Raw genomic sequence first — 20763 nt, 5'->3', positions numbered from 1 at the left:
TCACATTTTAATGTCACCTTTAAACATAGACAGACATTCTAGACCTGAAATAATGTTGAATATTCTGGACAGATGATGACAGGCTAAATGACAGTGAATTCTTTCAGAGGTTTTTACTTTTTTCATTAAAATAACGAATCATTCACAATAAAACCTGGAATATGTAAGAAATACAATGTTTATGTGAAGTAAACCTGTATGTGGTCATGAATCGACTCTCTCTCTCTGTGCAGCGGCGCTAAGATCCGTCCGTACCTCACCGTGGAGCAGATGACCGATTTCCTGAACAACAAACAGAGAGACCCTCGTCTGAACGAGATCCTGTACCCGCCCCTCAAAGCCGAGCAGGTGCAGGGATTGGTGGAGAAATACGAGCCTGACACCATGCTTTCACAAAGAGGTTTGTGTTTTCATCTGTCAGTCAAACAGACTCCGCCCACTGCCTGCTGATTCCTGAAAAATGAAGACGATTTAAAACGATCATATAAGTTGAACAATATGTCAGTGAATAAAGAGTTTGATGTTGTGTGACGTTCAGAATCCCAAACTCCAGTCCGTCTGCAATATTTATTACAGCTAAACTGCAGAAACGTCACAGCCATGAGCTCATTAACATATGACCCGCCCACATCTATTTAGTGCGAGCTACACCGATGATAAACGAGCTCATTTACATATCACAGTGACAAAGAGTCTGTTTAACTATAAGAAGGAGATCAGTAAATCAGAAGCTGTTTGCAGAGAATACAGATGTGTGTGTTAAGAGTCACCAGAGGACGTTTCTTGAAGAATCTGTATGTTCAAAAGATGGCCGTCCTCGTGCTCCTCCGTCTCCAGTTCTGAGCGCAGTGCATTAATGAAGTCTCCCTCCATGGTGTTCCCTCACGAGGCTGGAAAGGTGAACGTGCCGCTGAGATGAAAGTCACCCTTTGCTGCCTCATTAGAGGAAACCCGTTCAGATGTCAGAGGAAGAACTGTGTTAATTAGGCTGTGGGAGTCTACGGAGGGCATGGCAGGATTAATTAGCCTAAAGTGGCCAGAGGGACGGCGGGACACTACATGCGCCAGACTCCACCTGACAGAGCCGTGAAGCGGCCGGACGACATTCCAGCAGCCTGAGCTGTCACTTCTGTGGAAATCATTTGTTGTTGGCATTTTAACAAGGAATCGCTCGCAGCATGTTGCGGTTGAATTCTTCTTAAAATGAGATCATGTAGATCAGAGGTGCTCGTGTCTGTTCCAAACACACCTCGAGTGTTCCTGGAGGGCTTTAATAGCTGGTTCTGACTGTGCAGGAGGGTCGATCTGAGCATGTAGAGGGTTAGAAGAAGGGACTGAAGGCTCATGTTTGCACCCTTACGCAGGATTGTTGATAATGGTTGTGTTGTTCTGCAGGGCAGATCTCAGTGGAGGGATTCGCCAGATATCTGAGCGGAGAAGAGAACAGTATCATCCCTCCAGAGAAGCTGGACCAGAGTGAAGACATGACGCTGCCGCTCTCACATTACTTCATCAACTCCTCGCACAACACCTACCTCACAGGTCAGCCAATCAGACGACTCAAAAGACACTTAAGTCAAGTCAAGTCAAGTCATCTTTATTTATATAGTGCTTTTTACAATGCAGATTGTGTCAAAGCAGCTTTACATTGATAACTGGTGTATAATTTTGGCTGCACAGCAGCTCTTAAAGAAAATATTGTCATTGTCCAGCTTAAAGGTGCCGTAGAACGTCTTTTCAAAAGATGTAATATAAGTCTAAGGTGTCCCCTGAATGTGTCTGTGAAGTTTCAGCTCAAAATACCCCATAGATTTTTTTTTATTAATTTTTTTAACTGCCTATTTTGGGGCATCATTAACTATGCACCGATTCAGGCTGCGGCCCCTTTAAATCTCACGCTCTCCGCCCCCTCCCGAGCTCTCGAATATAAGTGCAGTTATACAGTGCATAAACAAAGTTCACACAGCTAATATAACCCTCACATGGATCTTTACAAGATGTTCATCATTCATGCTGCATGCATGCGTTGGATCATGTGAGTATAGTATTTATTTTGATGTTTACATTGATTCTGAATGAGTTTGAGGCTATGCTCCGTTGCTAACAGCTAATGCTACACTGTTGGAGAGATTTATAAAGAATGAAGTTGTGTTTATGAATTATACAGACTGCAAGTGTTTAAAAATGAAAATAGCGACGGCTCTTGTCTCCGTGAATACAGTAATAACCGATGGTAACTTTAACCACATTTAACAGTACATTAGCAACATGCTAACGAAACATTTAGAAAGACAATTTACAAATATCACTAAAAATATCATGATATCATGGATCATGTCAGTTATTATCGCTCCATCTGCCATTTTTCGCTGTTGTTCTTGCTTGCTTACCTAGTCTGATGATTCAGCTGTGCACAGATCCAGACGTTAATACTGGCTTGTCTAATGCCTTGAACATGGGCTGGCATATGCAAATATTGGGGGCGTACATATTAATGATCCCGACTGTTACGTAACAGTCGGTGTTATGTTGAGATTCGCCTGTTCTTCGGAGGTCTTTTAAACAAATGAGATTTATATAAGAAGGAGGAAACAATGGAGTTTGAGACTCACTGTATGTCATTTCCATGTACTGAACTCTTGTTATTCAACTATGCCAAGATAAATTAAATTTTTGATTCTAGGGAACATTTAAGTAAATTCAGTATTGATTCATTCTGTTGTAAGAATCAATAGTTATTAATTTAGTTAATTTATCTATATCAGCACTGGAGTAAACAGTGATGTCATCGTCCAGCTCAGTGGTGTCAATGCAGGCAGATCAAAACACTGTTGAATATCAAACGTCATGTAAATCACAGGTCAGACAATCAAGTGACGTACACATAAACCACAGGTCATGTGGTTTGTCGGCTAAACAAACAACATGTTGTTAAACGGCCGTACGATCCATTGAACACACTGTATTTCTGTCCCTCACAGCCTAGTTTTCATTCTTGTCAAAAATTAAGTATGTCTCCAACTGATCTCAGGTCAGGTGCTCAGCTCTAAGCTATCAGCTTTACAGTGAATGTGAACAGAGAGAATACAGCAGATGTTTAGTCTTTGAACATGAACTACTGAGAGACCACATGCTCATTAATATCCAAATAATCGTCAGTGTCTGTCATTAGTGGTCTGAACAGATGATCCAGGGCTAATGCTGTTTCAGGTGCTAATGCGTTTAGAATTAGCCATTCGAGTGAAGATGGAGGGACTAAAATGTCCTGGTGGTTTTTGAACTTACTTACTTGTAGATTTATGATATTAATGTCCGTGTCATTTGTGCTAATGGCATTACTTCAGTCAGACTCGGTTTCAGCACTTGCAATCAATGTACTTAAATTTGCAATAAAACATGAGATGTCTTACTAATACATTTCAGTTCTGTTAATTATCTCAATCAGACGGGAAGTACATAATCGCTCAGAAATGTGATTCTCCGCCTTCATGAAAGGCTTTTCATTGCATTTCTGTTGCATTAGTGTTCCAGGTGAAATGGTATAATAACTTGTACGGTTTGCATACATCGTTATAAAAGCAAAATAAATAGACTGACCAGCTTTTAAAAGGAGGAGAAACACGCTCTTTACGTGTCTGACGTGCTCCGTGTGTTCGGCAGCGGGTCAGCTGGCTGGAAACTCATCGGTGGAGATCTACCGGCAGGTCCTGCTGTCCGGCTGCCGCTGCGTGGAGCTGGACTGCTGGAAGGGCCGGACCGCCGACGATGAGCCGGTGATCACACACGGCTTCACCATGACCTCCGAGATCTCCTTCAAGGTACGGGACAGAAATGTTGTGAGATGGTTTTGATGGCCTGAGATTTCCGTCATGATTTCAAAGTCGTCTCGTGTTTTCAGGAGGTGATCGAGGCCATTGCAGAGAGTGCCTTCAAGACGTCTCCGTTCCCCGTCATCCTGTCCTTTGAGAACCACGTGGACTCGTAAGCGGCAAAGCTCTTTTCACATCATTCCTCCTTTTCTCAGAAGAACATAAATGTTCAGAGTAATCAGAGCTTTACTCACAGGATGATGTTAGAGTTAATATTCACAGTGTGGGTGAGCTTATAAATCATACTAATTTCATTTGTAAATGTACAAGCGCAGAATGTTTTCTGTAAGGGTTGGTTTAGAGTTAGAGGATAGAATATAAAGTTTGTGCAGTATAAAATCCTCATAAAACACTCTGATGATGTTCCTCAAGCATCTGCTCAGGGTTTGTTCAGTCTTCTGACTCGCATTGATGGAGTGTTTCATTCAGATCGTCCACAGCTGCATTTCCTCCATACAGACGGTTGATTCCTGCGTGTGTCTCACTGTCTCTGTTTGTGTCTCAGTCCAAAACAGCAGGCAAAGATGGCGGAGTATTGTCGATCAATATTTGGAGATGCATTGCTCACAGACGCGCTGGAGAAATACCCTGTGAGTGAACAAACAGATCACACACACACACACACACACGTATAACTTCTCCATGAAAGGGATACTTTACCCAAAAATGATCATTTAAATAAATAAAATCTAACTTTTATTTTGGCGTGTTGTGGTGAAGAGCCGCGAGTTTGTGTTTCTGCCGATAGTTTTCTCAGATGGAGAAACGCTGCTGAAGAGACTCTGGAGATGAAGTTCATGTGTTCATATGAGGAGTCAGTGATGACAGAATTTACATTTTTGGATGAATCGGTCCTTTAAAATCTACACTGTCAACTGTTTTCCTTGTTTTTTCACTCTTCCTCCTAGCCTTTCCTCTCATCATACATTATTAATGCTGGGAAACACACCGTCCCTCATGAGAAACCTGAAAACCCCAACATTAACGCTCCAATATTTGTGCTTTTTTTTAAACTGCAGAAGAGGTTTTGTCTGTTCTAACCCATCATACACACCTATGAAAGTAAAGCTAACAGTTTTCCTGGGTTTTCCTCATGTGTTCAGTTGGAGGCCGGTGTTCCTCTGCCGAGCCCAGTGGACCTGATGGGGAAAATCCTCATCAAAAACAAGAAGAATTCCCACAAATCCGACGGCAGCGCCAAGAAGAAGCTGACTGAGCAGACGTCCAGCGCCTGCAGCGACACGTCCAGCATGTGTGAGCCCTCGTCCCCCAGCGCAGGTGCGAGCCACACGAACACCTCCGTTATCAGAGTAAACGGACACATTCTGTGACTTTTAGTGATGTGATTGTGACCAGAAGCAGCGGTCATGCAGCAACACTCACATGAGCGTGAGTCACCTGACCCCAGATCCTTCACATTTATGTGTAGAGATCAGCTAATAAAGCCACTCTATCGCTGTAGGATTCGCTCTTGATGTGTTGGTACAGACTGATGCTTCTGCTGCAGGACGGTGTTGGTCTCACGCTGCCCCCTGCTGACTAATCAGCTTCAGTACACGAGGCGTCTGTGTGAACGCATTAGTGCTGTTTGTCTTTCCCACTGAGGACATTATTTTATCTCGTTTTGTGTTCATGTTCAGCGTGATTGTGTAATGTGTGTTCAGATTTGTCCTGTGCGCTTGGTTAAAGTTGGCATGAAATGTAAATTCACCCTGTATATTTTCAGTTTATCCCTGCATGATTCTTTCCGGTCATTTTTAATCAAAATGTCACAACTGGATCTTACTTTGAAATGACAGACTTCTCTTTGTGAAGTATGCAGGATTGTCCAATCATTCAGTTCAATTATAGTCCTCAGTGATGAATTACAGCCGTGGTGTGTTGTGCGGTCACACTATCCAGTCTTGTGTTCAATGATGATGAACCATATTTCTATAACAGGGTCGACGCATCAGGAGACGCCAGACAGCGTTCATGCAGACGGGACTGAGAGAGGCGAAAGAAGATTCCAGGGAATGAAGTCCTTTGATAAAACGAGCGGCTCGATATCAAATAACGCAGGTCTGGTTTGATGAGCGTGAAGCGGGGTAAGATGAGCCATGCTCCTCAAACTGAGTGTACTGATGTGATGTCACCGTTTGCCCATCAGGTGAAGCAGACGCAGAGAGTGATGTTGATGATGATAACGATGAAAGTAAAAAGTCAATTGATGAGGTAAGTGACATCAACACGTGTGGGTCATGTGACTGCTCCATTGGCCACATGTTTGTTTCATTGGTTAAAGTTCCTGGTGCATGAAGTGTGATTGTTCAAATCTGTTTACACACACACTCTAAATCTGTTTAATGTGTGTGTGTGTGTGTGTGTGTGTGTGTGTGTGTTGAGTTTGCCATCTGGTGGTCTTTCAGTGCAGCGCAGCCTCAGATCTCAGTAAATCTTCTCTGTTCGCGGTGCTTTGAGGGTATAATGATACTCATCTGGTTCTGTATGCGATACTGAGTTCATGATTTGATGCTCTTTAAGTAAACTCAGAATTATTTTCATTTTAAATAGGATTTATTTATTTAAAACAGCTCTGTTCACTTACTGGTAAAACGTGCTTGTCATTGAATGATTATTGTGACCACATGTGTGACCCTGGACCACAAAACCTGTCATAAGTCATAAGTATATTTGTAGCAATAACCAACAATACATTGTATGGGTCAAAATTAACGATTTTTCTTTTATGCCAAAATCATTAGGATATTAAGTAAAGATCATGTTCCATAAAGATATTTTGTACATTTCCTACTGTAAATTTATAAAAATGTATTTTTGTGAGTGGATATGCATTGCTAAGGACTTCATTTGGAAGGTGATTTTCTCAATATTTAGATTTTTTTTAAATAGTTGCATCTCGGCCAAATATTGTCCTGTCCTAACAAACCATACATCAATGGAAAGATTATTTATGACTGGTTTTGTGGTCCAGGGTCACATATTATGTAAAGAAAAAATCGTAATTTTACTTTGAAAATACAGAATTATATTGCTTGTACAGTCACTGATTTCGTACATTTGAAGTATTTTATATTGATATTGTAAGTTTAAAAATAGTATTGTCACTTATTTATTGATTTATTAATTTGTTTTGCAGGTCTTTGCTTATCCAGTAAAATATTTTCATTTATAGACATTTGTCATTATCAGCACCAACAAATACTGATCTCATAGCATTATTACACATTATGCATTATTTTCAGCATTATACTGTATATAGTAGTTTAATGTAGTACTCTGAGTAAATGTGTCTTTCCCTGTATTATACATGCACTGAGACAATGAGCAGAAACCATCTGAGCGTAATATCCACAGAGCATATGATGAGATGTTTTGAGTGTGATCTGTAGCTCCGGCGGTGTGTAGAGATGTGATCTGACACCGGCGTGACTCGAGACACGTGTCTCTGCTGTCTGTAGGGGATGGCAGTAAATGAAGCCTTCGCCACAGAGGAGATGTCCAACTTAGTCAACTACGTTCAGCCTGTTAAATTCAACTCCTTCGAGGCGTGCAAAAGTAAGTCAGTCTGTTCTTACGCCACGAGATGTATTTCTCACAGATAGATCCCTGTTTGTTAAGGTGCGTGACTGTTTGTTTTCCACAGAGACTGACCGAAGTTACGAAATGTCGTCGTTTGTGGAGACTAAAGCGCTGGAGCTGCTCAAAGAGTCACCGGTGGAGTTCGTCGAGTATCTTTTATTTATGTTGCACTTTTGCTGGCTAAAGACTCTTTCGATTCAAAGTGTATTTTTGTGTTTAATAAAAGGTGTAAAAGATCTTTTTATCCTTTGTTAGAGACTCTTAACTCCGTCACACAGGTATAATAAACTACAGCTGAGCAGAATTTATCCCAAAGGAACGCGAGTCGACTCCTCGAACTACATGCCTCAAGTCTTCTGGAACGCCGGCTGTCAGCTGGTCGCTCTGAACTTCCAGACCATCGGTACCTTCAGTTCAGTTCGTTCAGATGTGTGTGCTTTCTGCTTCTGCGTCAGAGATTGAGAGCGTTCTGCAGTGTGAAGCAGAATCGCCTGCTTGACCAAAGTTTTAACGTTATATCTCTGAAATATCCTGTTCCTTTATAAGCTCGGTGAGGACGTCGGAGACTCGCTGGCTGTCAGGATGAGCTTTTATTCCAGGAGTGTCGCACTGTCCTGACACTGATCTGTGTGTGCATGAGTGAATAATATAAAGCGTTCAGTTCGTGCAGCTCACTCGCTGCTGTTCTTCAGATGCATTTTGCACATAGAAATGTTCTTTTCACTTCTACAAAAGAACATCACATCCGCCTCGTCCATAATGAAATTGTTTGTTTATTGATTTCATTATGGATTCGCTCGAATGTGCTTGATGAAGCTCTGTGTGTGTCTGTGATCGGCAGATCTGCCCATGCAGCTGAATCTGGGCATATTCGAGTACAACGGGAAATGTGGCTACAGACTGAAGCCGGAGTTCATGAGACGGACGGACAAACAGTTTGACCCGTTCACACAGAGTACAGTAGACGGGATCGTCGCGCACACGCTGTCCGTGAAGGTGAGTGAAGGGCTCAGATGTGTTAACAATACGTTCATAAAGGAGACGACATGCATTATGGGTGCGAAAAATGGATCCGAGATTTAATCAGTTGCAGTTCTTGACCCATTGTGTTTTAGGTCATCGCTAGAGAAATAGTTTGCAGCACAAATATAACATTTCATTTGAATGGTTATTTTCTTTTGAGATATTGGAATATATCTTTATGCATCTATAAGACTGCACCACAATTTTACTCTTGTGCAAATCAGAAAGATGATATTCTTAAAGGATCAGTTCACTTTAAAATGAAAATTACCCCAGGCTTTACTCACCCTCGAGCCATCCTAGGTGTACATGACTTTCTTCTTTCTGATGAACACAATCGGAGTTACGTTAATAAATATCCTGACACATCCGAGCTTTATAATGGCAGTGAACGGGATCAGTGAGTATGAGCGGAAGAAAGTGTCTCCATCCACATCCATTCATCATAAACGTGCTCCACGCGGCTCCGGGGGTTAATAAAGCCAGAGAGTCATATAGACCTAGTAAAGCTTGGGCTGATTTTCATTTTAAAGTCCTTTAAAATCTGTCAACTGTGATTTTCCTGTTGGTCAACTTGTTTTTGACTCGCCAGTTTTGAGCATCATGTAGATGAAGAAACCAGACTAATGTGCTTCTGAACACATTCATTGCTTCAAATTCATGAATGGATTTATTTATTGGATATTAGTATGTTAAATTAGATTACAAAATGGTTTGCAAAATAACGTGTCTAAATTGAAATAATTAATACAATTGATAATAATTGATACAAAACTTGTAAGTGCTGCTGTTGAGGTGCATGTGTGTTTTTGACAGGGGCTGATGGGATGGCGTGATTAATCTGGAATATTTAATATCAATAAGAATATGATATTAACCAGGAATAAACACCTAGTTCTGGCATGAAACTCTATATGGCACAGGCCGGTCTAACTCATTTGGTAGCGATCACGTCATTAATAACAGTGTTTTCCGTTACCTGTCCTTTACAAATGTTTACAAAGAGTCTCTGTTATTGAAAGATCTCACCAGTAGAGGGCAGCTGCTGTCATTAGTGCATATACAGCATTACTGTAGAACACTTAATGGAAGGGCTTGTTTAAAATCGAGCACTTTTGGTTTTCAGCCAGAGAGTCCCGAATGTTCGGATGTTCATTTCAGTGCATCAAATCCAGCAGATTGAGAGTGAACTTCCGCTGCTGAATGAGGTTCCTGTCTTTAACAGATCATCTCCGCTCAGTTCCTGTCTGAAAAGAAAGTGGGTGTTTACGTGGAGGTGGAAATGTACGGCCTGCCGGTGGACACCAAACGGAAAGCGTTTAAGACCAAGACGTCCCAAAGCAACGCCGTCAATCCGGTGTGGGATGAAGAGCCAATGGTCTTCAAAAGAGTATGTCTGAATGCACTAAACCGTCAGGCTGATGTTTTCCACGAAACACTCTGATACTGATGATCTGCTTGTTTCAGGTGGTTCTTCCCACGCTCGCGTCGCTGAGGATAGCCGTGTACGAAGACAACGGAAAAGTTATCGGCCATCGCATCATCCCAGTATGTGCCATCCGACCTGGCAAGTATCTGTTTCTTTCCTCTTGATGTGAAACGGCATGAGGACAGATTGCGGCCCAGTGGCTGATGGGTAAAGAGCGTCATGAACGCGCGCGTCTCTCTGCTGCAGGATATCATTACATCAGTCTGAGGAATGACAAGAACCAAGCGGTGAATCTGTCGTCCGTGTTCGTCTACACTGAGGTCAAGGACTACGTCCCAGACACCTTTGCAGGTACAGGAGTCAGATTCTGACGTGTTGTTGCATCATTTTGCTTCTGTAGCGTTTCATTTTTTGAACTTTAAGTCTCATATCACGAGCTCTTCTGAAAGAGTTCAGCACATGTCCTGACTGTGTTTGTGGTGTCAGATGTGATCGAGGCTCTGTCCAATCCCATCCTGTATGTCAGTCTGATGGAGCAGAGAGCCAGTCAGCTGGCGGCTCTGACACAGGAGGAGGAGGAGGCCGACGGAGAGCAGGTGAGTGAGTTCAGGTGCGTTTAACGGCACAATTATTCCTGACAGTGACTGAATTCAGTGTACAAAGACTTTGTTTAGAAATATAAAGCCAATGTAAATGATGAGCTGTTTTACACTTCACAACTACATCAATAATGGCACAGAGAACCAACATCACTGGAATCACTTTCAGAACGATGAGTGATAAAATCATTGACAGCCAATCAGAATCCATCCTGCTTTAAACTGGACTTATTATGCAAAATTCACTTTTATATTGTTTTTGAACATATTTAAGTGTCTGCAGTGTGTGTTCACAACCACCCTAATGTGGTAAAAATCCAGCCACTGCATTTCTTATTTTCCCCATAAATCTGAAACAGTGTCTCATGAGCCATTCAGGAATGTGCTCCGGTGTGACGTCACATTGCACAGGCCCCGCCCATGACTGCTGATGGACTCCGCCCTATTAGCTTAGCTCCTCCCCTGAGTGCGCCGTACACAGTCCGCCATGTTTCTCCTCACCAGAGCGTTTAACAGCAGCATTCACGTTAGAAATGTGTTCTTATTAAAGCTGCTAAAGTTATTCAGTCAAGAGCAGTGAGTGATTTTCTGTTTTTCTTTTGTTGTTCGATTCATGTTAACAGCAGATACAGCAGTAGATACTGTATATTACACCAGAGGCGGGTAGAGTATCCAAAAACTGTACTCAAGTAAAAGTACAAGTACTTATAGAAATATTTACTCAAAGTAAAAGTGAAAGTAATAATCCTAATAGTTACTTGAGTAAGAGTAAAAAAGTATCCAATAAAAATCTTACTCAAGTAGCTCGTTACTAGTTACTTTTATTTTATATATATATATATATATACACACACACAATAGCATGTTATTATTTAATGTTTATTATTTAAAATAGATATTTAATTTATTATCATAATTAGATATCTTTGCAACAAACAAACATAGAAGAGACAAGCATTATTTCTAGCATCTGTAACCCGAATGTATCATTACTATATTAATAACGTATACAGCTAACGTTACATTTTAAAGAAGAGAGAAAACTCTTTACATGTGCTCGCGCTCATACCTGAACTTGACACAAACAATGATCAAATACACATTGACGGATCTTCTTCGGTCTGTTCTCCAAAATGTAATCAAATGTATATTTCAGCAAAATGTCAACGCAAAGCGTTCATTTTCAAGACGAACAGGTCGCTGGCGCCGCCATTGCGCAATAGTATATGTATAAATTAATGTATAAATTAAGATATATGCTAGGGGTGTAACGATACGCTCAGGTCACGATACGATACGTATCACGATATTTTGAACAAAATGAAACTGAAATTCAAACAAGATTTATAAAAAAAACATGAACAAATTTCAATAATTTTCCTTGTTGTACATACAAGATCACATTTCAATAAAATAAATAAAAATAAAATTTTAATAAAAACCTTCTGTATTCAAATTAACAGTTGAATAGGGCTGTCTGTCACTGAAAAAAATATGTTAAATTTAAAATGAACTTAGAATTATGAATAGGGGCCGTTCACATATCGCGTCTAAAAACACGTGGAAGGCGCGGCCGCACCGCTTCTCCTTCTTTCCAAAGCGCTTGCGCTCCCGTGGCGTCGGTCGTTGCTATGCAACCATGAACTGAGCTCTCCAAGAGGATCAGGATGTTTCTGCAAAGGATAAATGATTTCTAGCCCTTGCATTAGTTTTACTACGAGATATATTGATGGAGATAAGATATAAAAACCACCATGTACAGCTATGATCAGCTGTTCGGCTGAGCTTTTGATGTTTTGTTACGGAAAGGCCATAGCTGATCGGTTGATTCTTGTCACACGACCTGCGGTGCGCTTGCGGCATTCTGAGAAGTTGAGAATTGAATGTGCGTCGCGACCGCGTTGATCCCATTATGAGCGCGCCTGCCGCGCGGCTACATTTGAAAATAATAACTGACTTGCACGCGGAAAAGACGCAATATGTGAACGGCCCCACAGAACTTCTTGAAGCAAAGCATCGCAAGCGTCTTTTGCTTTTCTGTGAGCAGCTGTTGCTGTGCACTGCGGTGAAAGAAAGCCACGACTTTTCTCACGCGACCATGCAAGAGACTGACATGAGAAACGTTTAAACCTGCTTGCAAGATTCAATGTGAGCCCGAAACACTTACTGAACTAGAGAGCTGATTGAGATGCACCATCTACGATAAATCGTTACACCCCTAATACTTATAGTAATTTAAAAATGTGGTAGCATTGGATCTGGACAGGAAGGATAACTCTGGGAGTTGGAAGGGGTGTGTCGCGATTCTGCCTTCTCACATCGCGATACAGGTTCGTGGACCTGCGTATCGCGATTTCGGTTTCATATCGCATATCGTTACAGCCCTAATATATGCCCATAAAAACGGTAAAGAAATATACTTTTGTTATAGTGACGTAATAATCTGTTTGGTTGTAAAATGTCGGCTATTGGCTGTATCATGAAGTAAAATCAAATGAAATCGATAGGCCTACCTGTGGAATTGTTCACAGACAGCATACGCAGCTCAACTAATAAAGATCTTCATCGCTGGCAAACAATTGGATGCATTTGCAGATTTGCTTTTAATTGACTGTAGGTCCACTGCCACTTCATCCGCTCCGAGTGAGAAACCGCTTCAGACGATTCTGCGCGTGCAGGAACTGAACAAATCATTCAAACTGATTCGCGAATCAATTTAGACAGCTTTACCAACTTGTTTGATCAAGTCTTTGAACAGAATCGACTCAAAAGAGTGATTCATTTGTGAATGGGGCATCGTTCATGAAAAAAGGTACAGCGCGCATGGAATAAACTACGCATTTCTTAACATTTACAGTATTGAATTAAAATAAAGTAACGAGAGGAACGTTGCCCATTGTAGCGAAGTAAAAGTACAGATTTTTCATTACAAATGTACTCAAGTTAAAGTACCCACATTTTAATCTACTCTAAAAAGTACAAATTTTCCAAAAAACGACTCAAGTAAATGTAACGAAGTAAATGTACTTCGTTACTACCCACCTCTGTATTACACTGCTGTCACTTTAACACACAGATCTAATATACACATGCGATTTCTTTTCCTGCTGTTTACGTTCACAGACATAACCGACTGTTTATGTGAACTTTGTGTGTTTTTGACAGTTTACACGCAATAACACATGAAAGAGAACTTAGTTTAATACTCACGTGACGCGCAGTCTGACAGTCATCTTTCTGTGCGCGCGCTTCAGATGTGTGCGCTCAGAAAACCGTATATCAGAAGTTTAGACTGGTCAGTGGCGTAGCGGACGGGCACGTGCGGGGGGGAGGTCATGTATCAATAATTGCCAGAGATATTGTCAAAAGCATCAAATATTGGCAATATTAAGAGGATTTGGCATTTCCAATTAATGTAGGCCTGTTACATTCTTCTAGTCTATTAGAGAAGAGAAATAATGGAATAAATTAAGGCAGTTATATACCGTTATCAGCATATTATGTTGAAATTCGTCTCTGAGAGAATATGCTCCGTCACTTTTTACTTTCTCTCTGAATACTGACCGAGGTTAAGCTTTTACCGGCATAACTCTTGCGCAGTTTGCACGTTGCTTCTTGTGTGATATCCTTCGGCTCCCCTTCTTGGTTTAAAACGGAAAGATTTACAATATTACTTTCGGGGGGGCCACTGAAACTGTTATGGCTTTAAACACATGCAGATAATAATCTTTCATACCAATGAAGAACTGCAATGTCACGTGAGCGTGACCATAATAGAGATGATAATCAAAACCAACCAGATGTTTTAGTTTTTGGAAGAGTATCCGAGGCACAAGCTGTAGGCTCCGCCCTCTTCTGGAAAGCAGGGCGGGGAGCAGCGGCTCATTTGCATTTAAAGATACATGTACGAAAATGTTTTTCCTTCCACTCAAAAATGTAATGTATTTTGAGCTGAAACTTCACAGACACATTCTGGAGACACCAGACATCTTGTAAAAAGGGGCATAATAGGTCCCCTTTAAAGAACTTGATCATTTAAAGCGACAGACCACAAAAATTCAGCGCTTATAATAGACAGAACAATATTGTGCACTGATGTGGATGCTAATATAATTATCATTATAGTTATCTTTATAGTTATTGTTCTTGGTGTGAACGGGCCTTGGTAGTTGAAGCCCGAGCGCAGGGGTCTGATTTCTACGCCTGTTGGACCTTTTGTTGTATCTGGTTAAAGTCTTTGAGTTGGTTTGTGAATTGGGGAACTTGTTTCTCTAGTGTGTGTGTGTGTGTGTGTGTGAGAGATTCTGGTGTGTTGTTAAAGTGCAGTTCAGTTGCCAGGCGTGTCTGTGTCTCTATGACGACAGGCGTGTTCTCTGAGTCTGCACTTCTCTTAGTTCATGAATATTTTTCAGGGTTCACACTGAATTTACATGACTGTTCATGACTGATTCTGGGATAAGGTCTATTTAAACTAGATAAAACACAATAAAACTTGACATAATTAGAAAATGATCTTATAGGATGACTTTTCCATCTCTAGAAATAACAGGTTTTCCTCATACAGCAGTGAGAATCCTGGTTCTTCAATAGAAATGACAGGAGATGAGGGAACGGATTAAAATAAGAAAAAGAGTTTGAGGTTTTATCTTGATTTTGGTTTTGGTAGAGGATTTCTCTCTCTCTCTTAAGCAGTAAAGCCGAGTCAGCGTGAGTCACTAGCAACGGTGCAGTCAGGTGTGGAGGTTATACACCTGCAGAGAGTCGAACTGACAGGTGAACACTAGTCTGAGTGTCACTTTAGCCATGCTGAGGGTGGGTTACCATCGCTATGTTTACACGCTCTGGACAGCCGTGCAGGTATGATCGTTTTTGATCATTATATGTCATAGTGTCTCAGTTTACAAGACTAAGAACATCTCGGTGGTCTGTCAGTAACAGATGCGGCACGACACACACATTTGTTTGTAACATTTTTTTTGTTTTTAGTATTAGTAACAGTCCAGGATGTACATGGGAATTTTATTATTGTAGTTTCCAGTCCTAGAAAAAACAGACCATAAAAAAACATGGACATATTATAGTTTTTGTAGTTTCTGGTTCATTATGAGCTCTATAAAATGATTAGTCAATATTATACTCCAGTCGTCACGAGTGAAAACGACCCGTCCCGCGTCACGATTCACGTCAGCTGTGCTTCACCTGTAGATCTTTAGGTTTTATTGGTTTGCTTCTGATTGGTGCAGGTGAATGGAGGTGGAGATCTGGTGTCAGAGGTCACGCCTGACCCGAACCCGGCCGCGGCAGCAGAGAACGGGCTGAACCATGACAGAGTCTCGCCCAAACCCTCCGTGGTCAGTCAGCAGACTCCATCCTCAGGTGTGTGACCGCGTCCAGCAGCCGGCTGCCCGCCGGAGAATCAGCAGCTCATCGTCTCTCTGTGTGTTTCAGGGTCGGTCAAACCTGTCGTGAGGCCTGAGGACGTCGTGCAGAGCGTTTTAACAGGTACGGAGTTTGATCTGATCTCAGGTGAGACAGACGCTTGTGTTCAGTGGTCCAGATGATCAGATCACCAGAGACGGATGTCAGGGTTCCCGCGGGGTCTTAAAAAGTCTTAAAAAGTCTAAAATTCTGAACTTTAAATTTAAGGCCTTAAAAAGCCTTAAAAACGGCCAGATTTTCATCCGAGGTCTTAAATTTCATTTAGTCAGGGTTAATTTTTTTTACCCATTTCCAGAAACGCTACCTGCTGAAAGTTATTACAAAGTAGCGAGTCGTAGTTCTTTCTGGGGTATATTGGTGTTGGTATACGCGGTGATGAAACTACAAATCCCGTGATAAATGCAATACCCGCGAAATACGTCTGCGTCGCCTCAGAGTTACTTTCAATGAGACATGGCTAATCACAGCGATTTCTGCTGTTGGTTACAAGCGGTACCCAGCTCCATGTACGAGTCTTACTGCAAACTTTGCAAAAAACAAAACAAAAAAAATAAACAATTAGGGACTCTGGGTGTGAAGGCGCTGGAGTCACACGCCAGAGCGGAGAAACACAAGCTAGCCACAAAATGCCTTCAGTGGACTGGGCCAATTAGCCTCACCACTGCCGCCGTCCTCCTCAATGCTGGTCCCTCCGGTCTCCAGCGCAATATCATCGCAGCTCCGTCGAACAACCTTCGGGGTACTTTTGGATCGACTGACACATCGAAAGCCGAGGTGCTTTGGACACTACACACGGTGACTAAACGCCACTCATTTAATAGCAACAGTGACATTAGCGATCTCTTCCAAGTGATGTTCCCTCATTCAGTAATCATGAAGACGTACTGCGGGCCCAACAAGATCACTTATGTGACGAGATTAGGATTGGGGGAGTTTATAAAGAGGATTGATTCGTACTCTTACTGGGCCGTATGTCGTAATGTTCAATGAAATGAATATGCTGTTTTCTAATGTAAATAAATATGAGATGAAATCTATTCTATTTGAGGGCAAGTTTGTTTTAGCCTATTTTCATTTTGGGCCTAAGGTTTTGGGCATTTGGCACGTTGTTGTGTGTGGAAGGTTACTAATGTGATTGCTTTATCTGTAAATGAAATTAATGACTGAATTAATTGAAATAAAATGATTTTTTCAGAATTTTCTTTGATTTGAATATTTTTTGGTAATGCGTCGTGTAGGTCTTAAATTTCAATCTTTATGGTCTTAAAATGTCTTAAAAAGGTCTTAAATTTGACTTACTGAAACCTGCATGAACCCTGGATGTTAATCCAGGTGGAAACGGTGATTAGAGCTCCCCATAAAACATGAAAACCCAATGTGTGTGTGTGTGTGTGTGTGTGTGTGTGTGTGTGTGTGTGTGTGTGTGTGTGACAGAGGTGGAGGCTCAGACTGTAGATGAACTGAAACAGCTGAAGGGTTATTCGAGGGAGCAGAAGAGGCAGTACAAAGAATTAAAGGATCTCATGAAGAAACACAACAAGAAAACAAACGACTTGATCAACGAACACGCGGCCAAACAGAAGCAGCTGCACAGCGAGTTCCTGCGCCGCAGGTCGGCCCTGCAGAAGAGGTGAGTTTCCCTGCGATCGGCCCGTGTTGGCGCCGGCTCTGTGCCGTCTGAACGCTCGTGTCCCCGCAGGAGCGTCTGTGATCAGGATGCGGATCTGCTGGCGCTGGAGCAGGAGAGGGCGCAGAAACTGAGTGAACTGAAGGAGCAGCAGCAGCAGCAGCTCCTCACGCTGCGACAGGAGCAGTTCTACAGCGAGAAGTACCTCAAACGGGAACACGTCCGACTGGTAACTACCGTCCGCCGGAAACACAGATGATTACAGGATACTCAATAAAGGGGTTGACGTGTGCACACGAACCTGTACAGATCACGTACACTCTGTTATTTGGCTGCTTTACCAGTATTTTGTCGCGATTCACTTGTACCCTCAGCACAAAATGAATTTTTATTAAATTGTCATTTGTGAATCTTTAACTGCATGTTTTTCTTAACCACATTATAATGGTTTGGGCTTTATCTAGTTAGTTTAGGTTCGTATGAACACGGTCACAAACGCTCATGTTGGGTTTGTGTTCATCTGCAGCTGGTCGAGAAGCTGACGGCCGTGGCGGAGGAGTGTCAGAGTAACCAGCTGAAGAAACTCAAAGATCTGTGCGAGAAGTAAGTCACCATCACTGCGCTTCACTGGAGACATTAAAGCGGTCATTCAGAAGAACACAGAAGATATTCTGAGAAGATCAAAATCTGAGTGCGATGTCGAATGTTCCTCAAAATATAAGATTCTGATTTCATTTTCTTCAGAGAAAACAAAGACTTGAAGAAAAGGATGGACAAGAGACGACAGGAGAAGTTTCATGAAGCCAGAACGCTGGAGAAAACTCTGACCGACGAGTGAGTGACTTTAACCCATCAGTCTTTCTGTGGATCTTGTGAGGTTAGACGCGTCCACAGCTCCATGACTGCAGTTAGTGTTTGTTGAATGTTGTTGATCCAGAAACACCATCATCTTCACACTGACATGTAAAATCATCCTGTTTCTTTAGGAGAAAGATGGAGATGAACAGATCTCACGTGAATGAGGTGGTGCAGTCCATCAGACGGGTGAGTGATGCTGGTTATCAGGGACTAGTTAACGGCTGGTAAATGCAGTGATCGCACCGTCTGCAGACACAAAGCCTCTTTATCCTTTGACAATCAGAAGTAGCCGTGTATTATATATATGATATGTAAGCGGCACATTTTGAAGTGGACTTTTCCATGTCTGCAGTGCTCAGAATAAATAACACGATCAACTCGTGCACAGAAGAGAAAAACATGCTAAACACAATTAATAAGATGCATATAATTATCATCAGAGTTCGAACAGCAAAATAAACATCCTTTCAGCAACAGAGAGCAATGTTTGAAATGAAGGAGAAGACATGGTTTGTACCAAACACAGTGTATTTTATGCTGTGAATTATTGATTGCCACGATGAAGATATTTTACTTCATTACAGTGACTCTTTCTGCAGTTACATAGTGACACCTGACGGTGGCGACAAATAACAAATTACAGTTTCTAGGACACATTTCTCAAAACTCACCCAGTTCTCCTGACCATCACAGCAGTGAATTTCACATCCCAAAACTCCCAAAACACTTCATTCACGTCTCAAATCAAGTCATTCTTCTGTAACACAGTCACACATGACACAATGAGCTATTATATGTTGTTCATACAGTGTGTCTTTATAACACAAGAATCACACTCTCTACTGTTCAGAATTCACTGCAGTTTGTCACATGATCCATGTTTCATTACAGATGGTAATGAAACTGATTTGATAGTATTTAATTTTTAAGATTCAGATTATATTTCAATATAGTATTGCTGCAGAACTGTAGCAAATCACTGTCATCTTCAGTTTGTATTATGTTAGATTTGAACAGTTCTGAAAAGGGAATGTAAACATGCAAACAGAGTTTTGCTGGAGTTTGTGTTTGAGTGTGAAATGAATCCATGTAATCTGATAGTTATTATTTACTGCCGCAGCAGTGATAAATGATGCTCAGACTGATGCTCGGAAACGGGTTCTAGTCATTTACAGTCATGAATTCATTCATTCACTCCATTTGATGAAAAACAGATTCATTCAGGAATGAAATGAGTAACGTCACGTGTCTTAATGAGTATTTCAGTGGACAAAGTGGAGATTGTGTGTAAACTGTCAGTCACTCAGTGTGAGTTTTTAGTTTATTGAGGTTTTGTATTTAATCAGTCACCACTGACAGTCGTGCTGCTGTTCTGAATATCAGTCATGTGATCACCTGTGGCCCAATCACAGCCATGATGATTTTCAAAACGACTGTGATCCTGCTTAATATTTTATTTTTAGGGATATTTTTGCTGATTTTGTATGATAAATAATGTTGAAAAGCAGTTGAGAAGCGCTGATCTAGATCTCTGGGAGAAACACATGGATCAGCTTCTGTGTTGGTCCTGCATCAAGATTTCTACCAACCAATCAGATTCATGGCTTCATGAAAGGGGTTGGGTTATAGATGGTGTTAGTTAGGGTCAGTTAATGGTTATTTGAGGGTTAGTTCTGTGTTCCAGGAACATCTTATGTGGCAGTATTATTCATGTGCAGATTGAGCGTTTACATGTGTGTGTTTTACAGCTGGAAGACGCTCAGGCCAAACGTCTGGAGAGAATGCTGGAGAAACATAAAGATATTCGACAGCAAATCCTGGATGACAAACCGAAGGTACGACCCGTTTTACGGTCTTGACCTTTACCGGTTCATTGACATGTTTGATCACACGGGAAGTTTAAAGCACTGCAGAAACACACGTTGAGCTGCAGTGTTTGTGTCTCCTCACTGTCACTGTTATTTTAGGAGGACGGATCACAGGAACTGGAAGGTAAGAGCTGCCGTATCCCAGCATTCAGTTCTTCACTAACATTCATCTGACATTCAGGGTATCGGGTGTGTTTCTGAGCCGCTGAAATTAACACAGAAACTCTGGATCATACCGGCTTCATCCCACCGTCCGCCAATAACCAGATTCACTGGTGTGTGTGTGTGTGTGTGTGGGTGTGGGTGTGTGTGTGTGTGTGTGTGTGTGTGTGAGTGTGTGTGTGAGTGTGTGTGTGTGTGTGGGTGTGAGTGTGGGTGTGAGTGTGGGTGTGAGTGTGTGTGTGTGTGTGTGTGAGTGTGTGTGTGTGAGTGTGTGTGTGTGTGTGTGTGTGTGTGTGTGGGTGTGTGT

General features: G+C 41.7%; 1 protein-coding gene across 1 annotated transcript in view; it reads left to right on the top strand.

Moving 5' to 3' along the window:
• The window catches only part of LOC125278656 (1-phosphatidylinositol 4,5-bisphosphate phosphodiesterase beta-1), a 66348-nt gene that overhangs the window by 34554 nt on the left and 11031 nt on the right, over positions 1–20763 (top strand). The window contains exons 9-32 of the mRNA XM_048207971.1: positions 234–400; positions 1396–1542; positions 3661–3818; positions 3899–3981; positions 4375–4459; positions 4973–5147; positions 5811–5930; positions 6019–6083; positions 7331–7427; positions 7516–7600; positions 7730–7854; positions 8293–8447; positions 9700–9864; positions 9942–10041; positions 10150–10254; positions 10390–10499; positions 15746–15878; positions 15951–16004; positions 17376–17571; positions 17641–17797; positions 18095–18171; positions 18313–18402; positions 18555–18612; positions 20175–20261. Coding sequence (XP_048063928.1) covers positions 234–400; positions 1396–1542; positions 3661–3818; positions 3899–3981; positions 4375–4459; positions 4973–5147; positions 5811–5930; positions 6019–6083; positions 7331–7427; positions 7516–7600; positions 7730–7854; positions 8293–8447; positions 9700–9864; positions 9942–10041; positions 10150–10254; positions 10390–10499; positions 15746–15878; positions 15951–16004; positions 17376–17571; positions 17641–17797; positions 18095–18171; positions 18313–18402; positions 18555–18612; positions 20175–20261 — 2794 coding nt within the window. The remainder of the gene's footprint in view (positions 1–233; positions 401–1395; positions 1543–3660; positions 3819–3898; positions 3982–4374; positions 4460–4972; positions 5148–5810; positions 5931–6018; positions 6084–7330; positions 7428–7515; positions 7601–7729; positions 7855–8292; positions 8448–9699; positions 9865–9941; positions 10042–10149; positions 10255–10389; positions 10500–15745; positions 15879–15950; positions 16005–17375; positions 17572–17640; positions 17798–18094; positions 18172–18312; positions 18403–18554; positions 18613–20174; positions 20262–20763) is intronic.

This window comes from Megalobrama amblycephala, linkage group LG11 (genome assembly GCF_018812025.1).
Source record: "Megalobrama amblycephala isolate DHTTF-2021 linkage group LG11, ASM1881202v1, whole genome shotgun sequence".
Taxonomy (NCBI): Eukaryota; Metazoa; Chordata; class Actinopteri; order Cypriniformes; family Xenocyprididae; genus Megalobrama; species Megalobrama amblycephala.
This window is presented reverse-complemented; position numbering and strand designations above follow the sequence as displayed.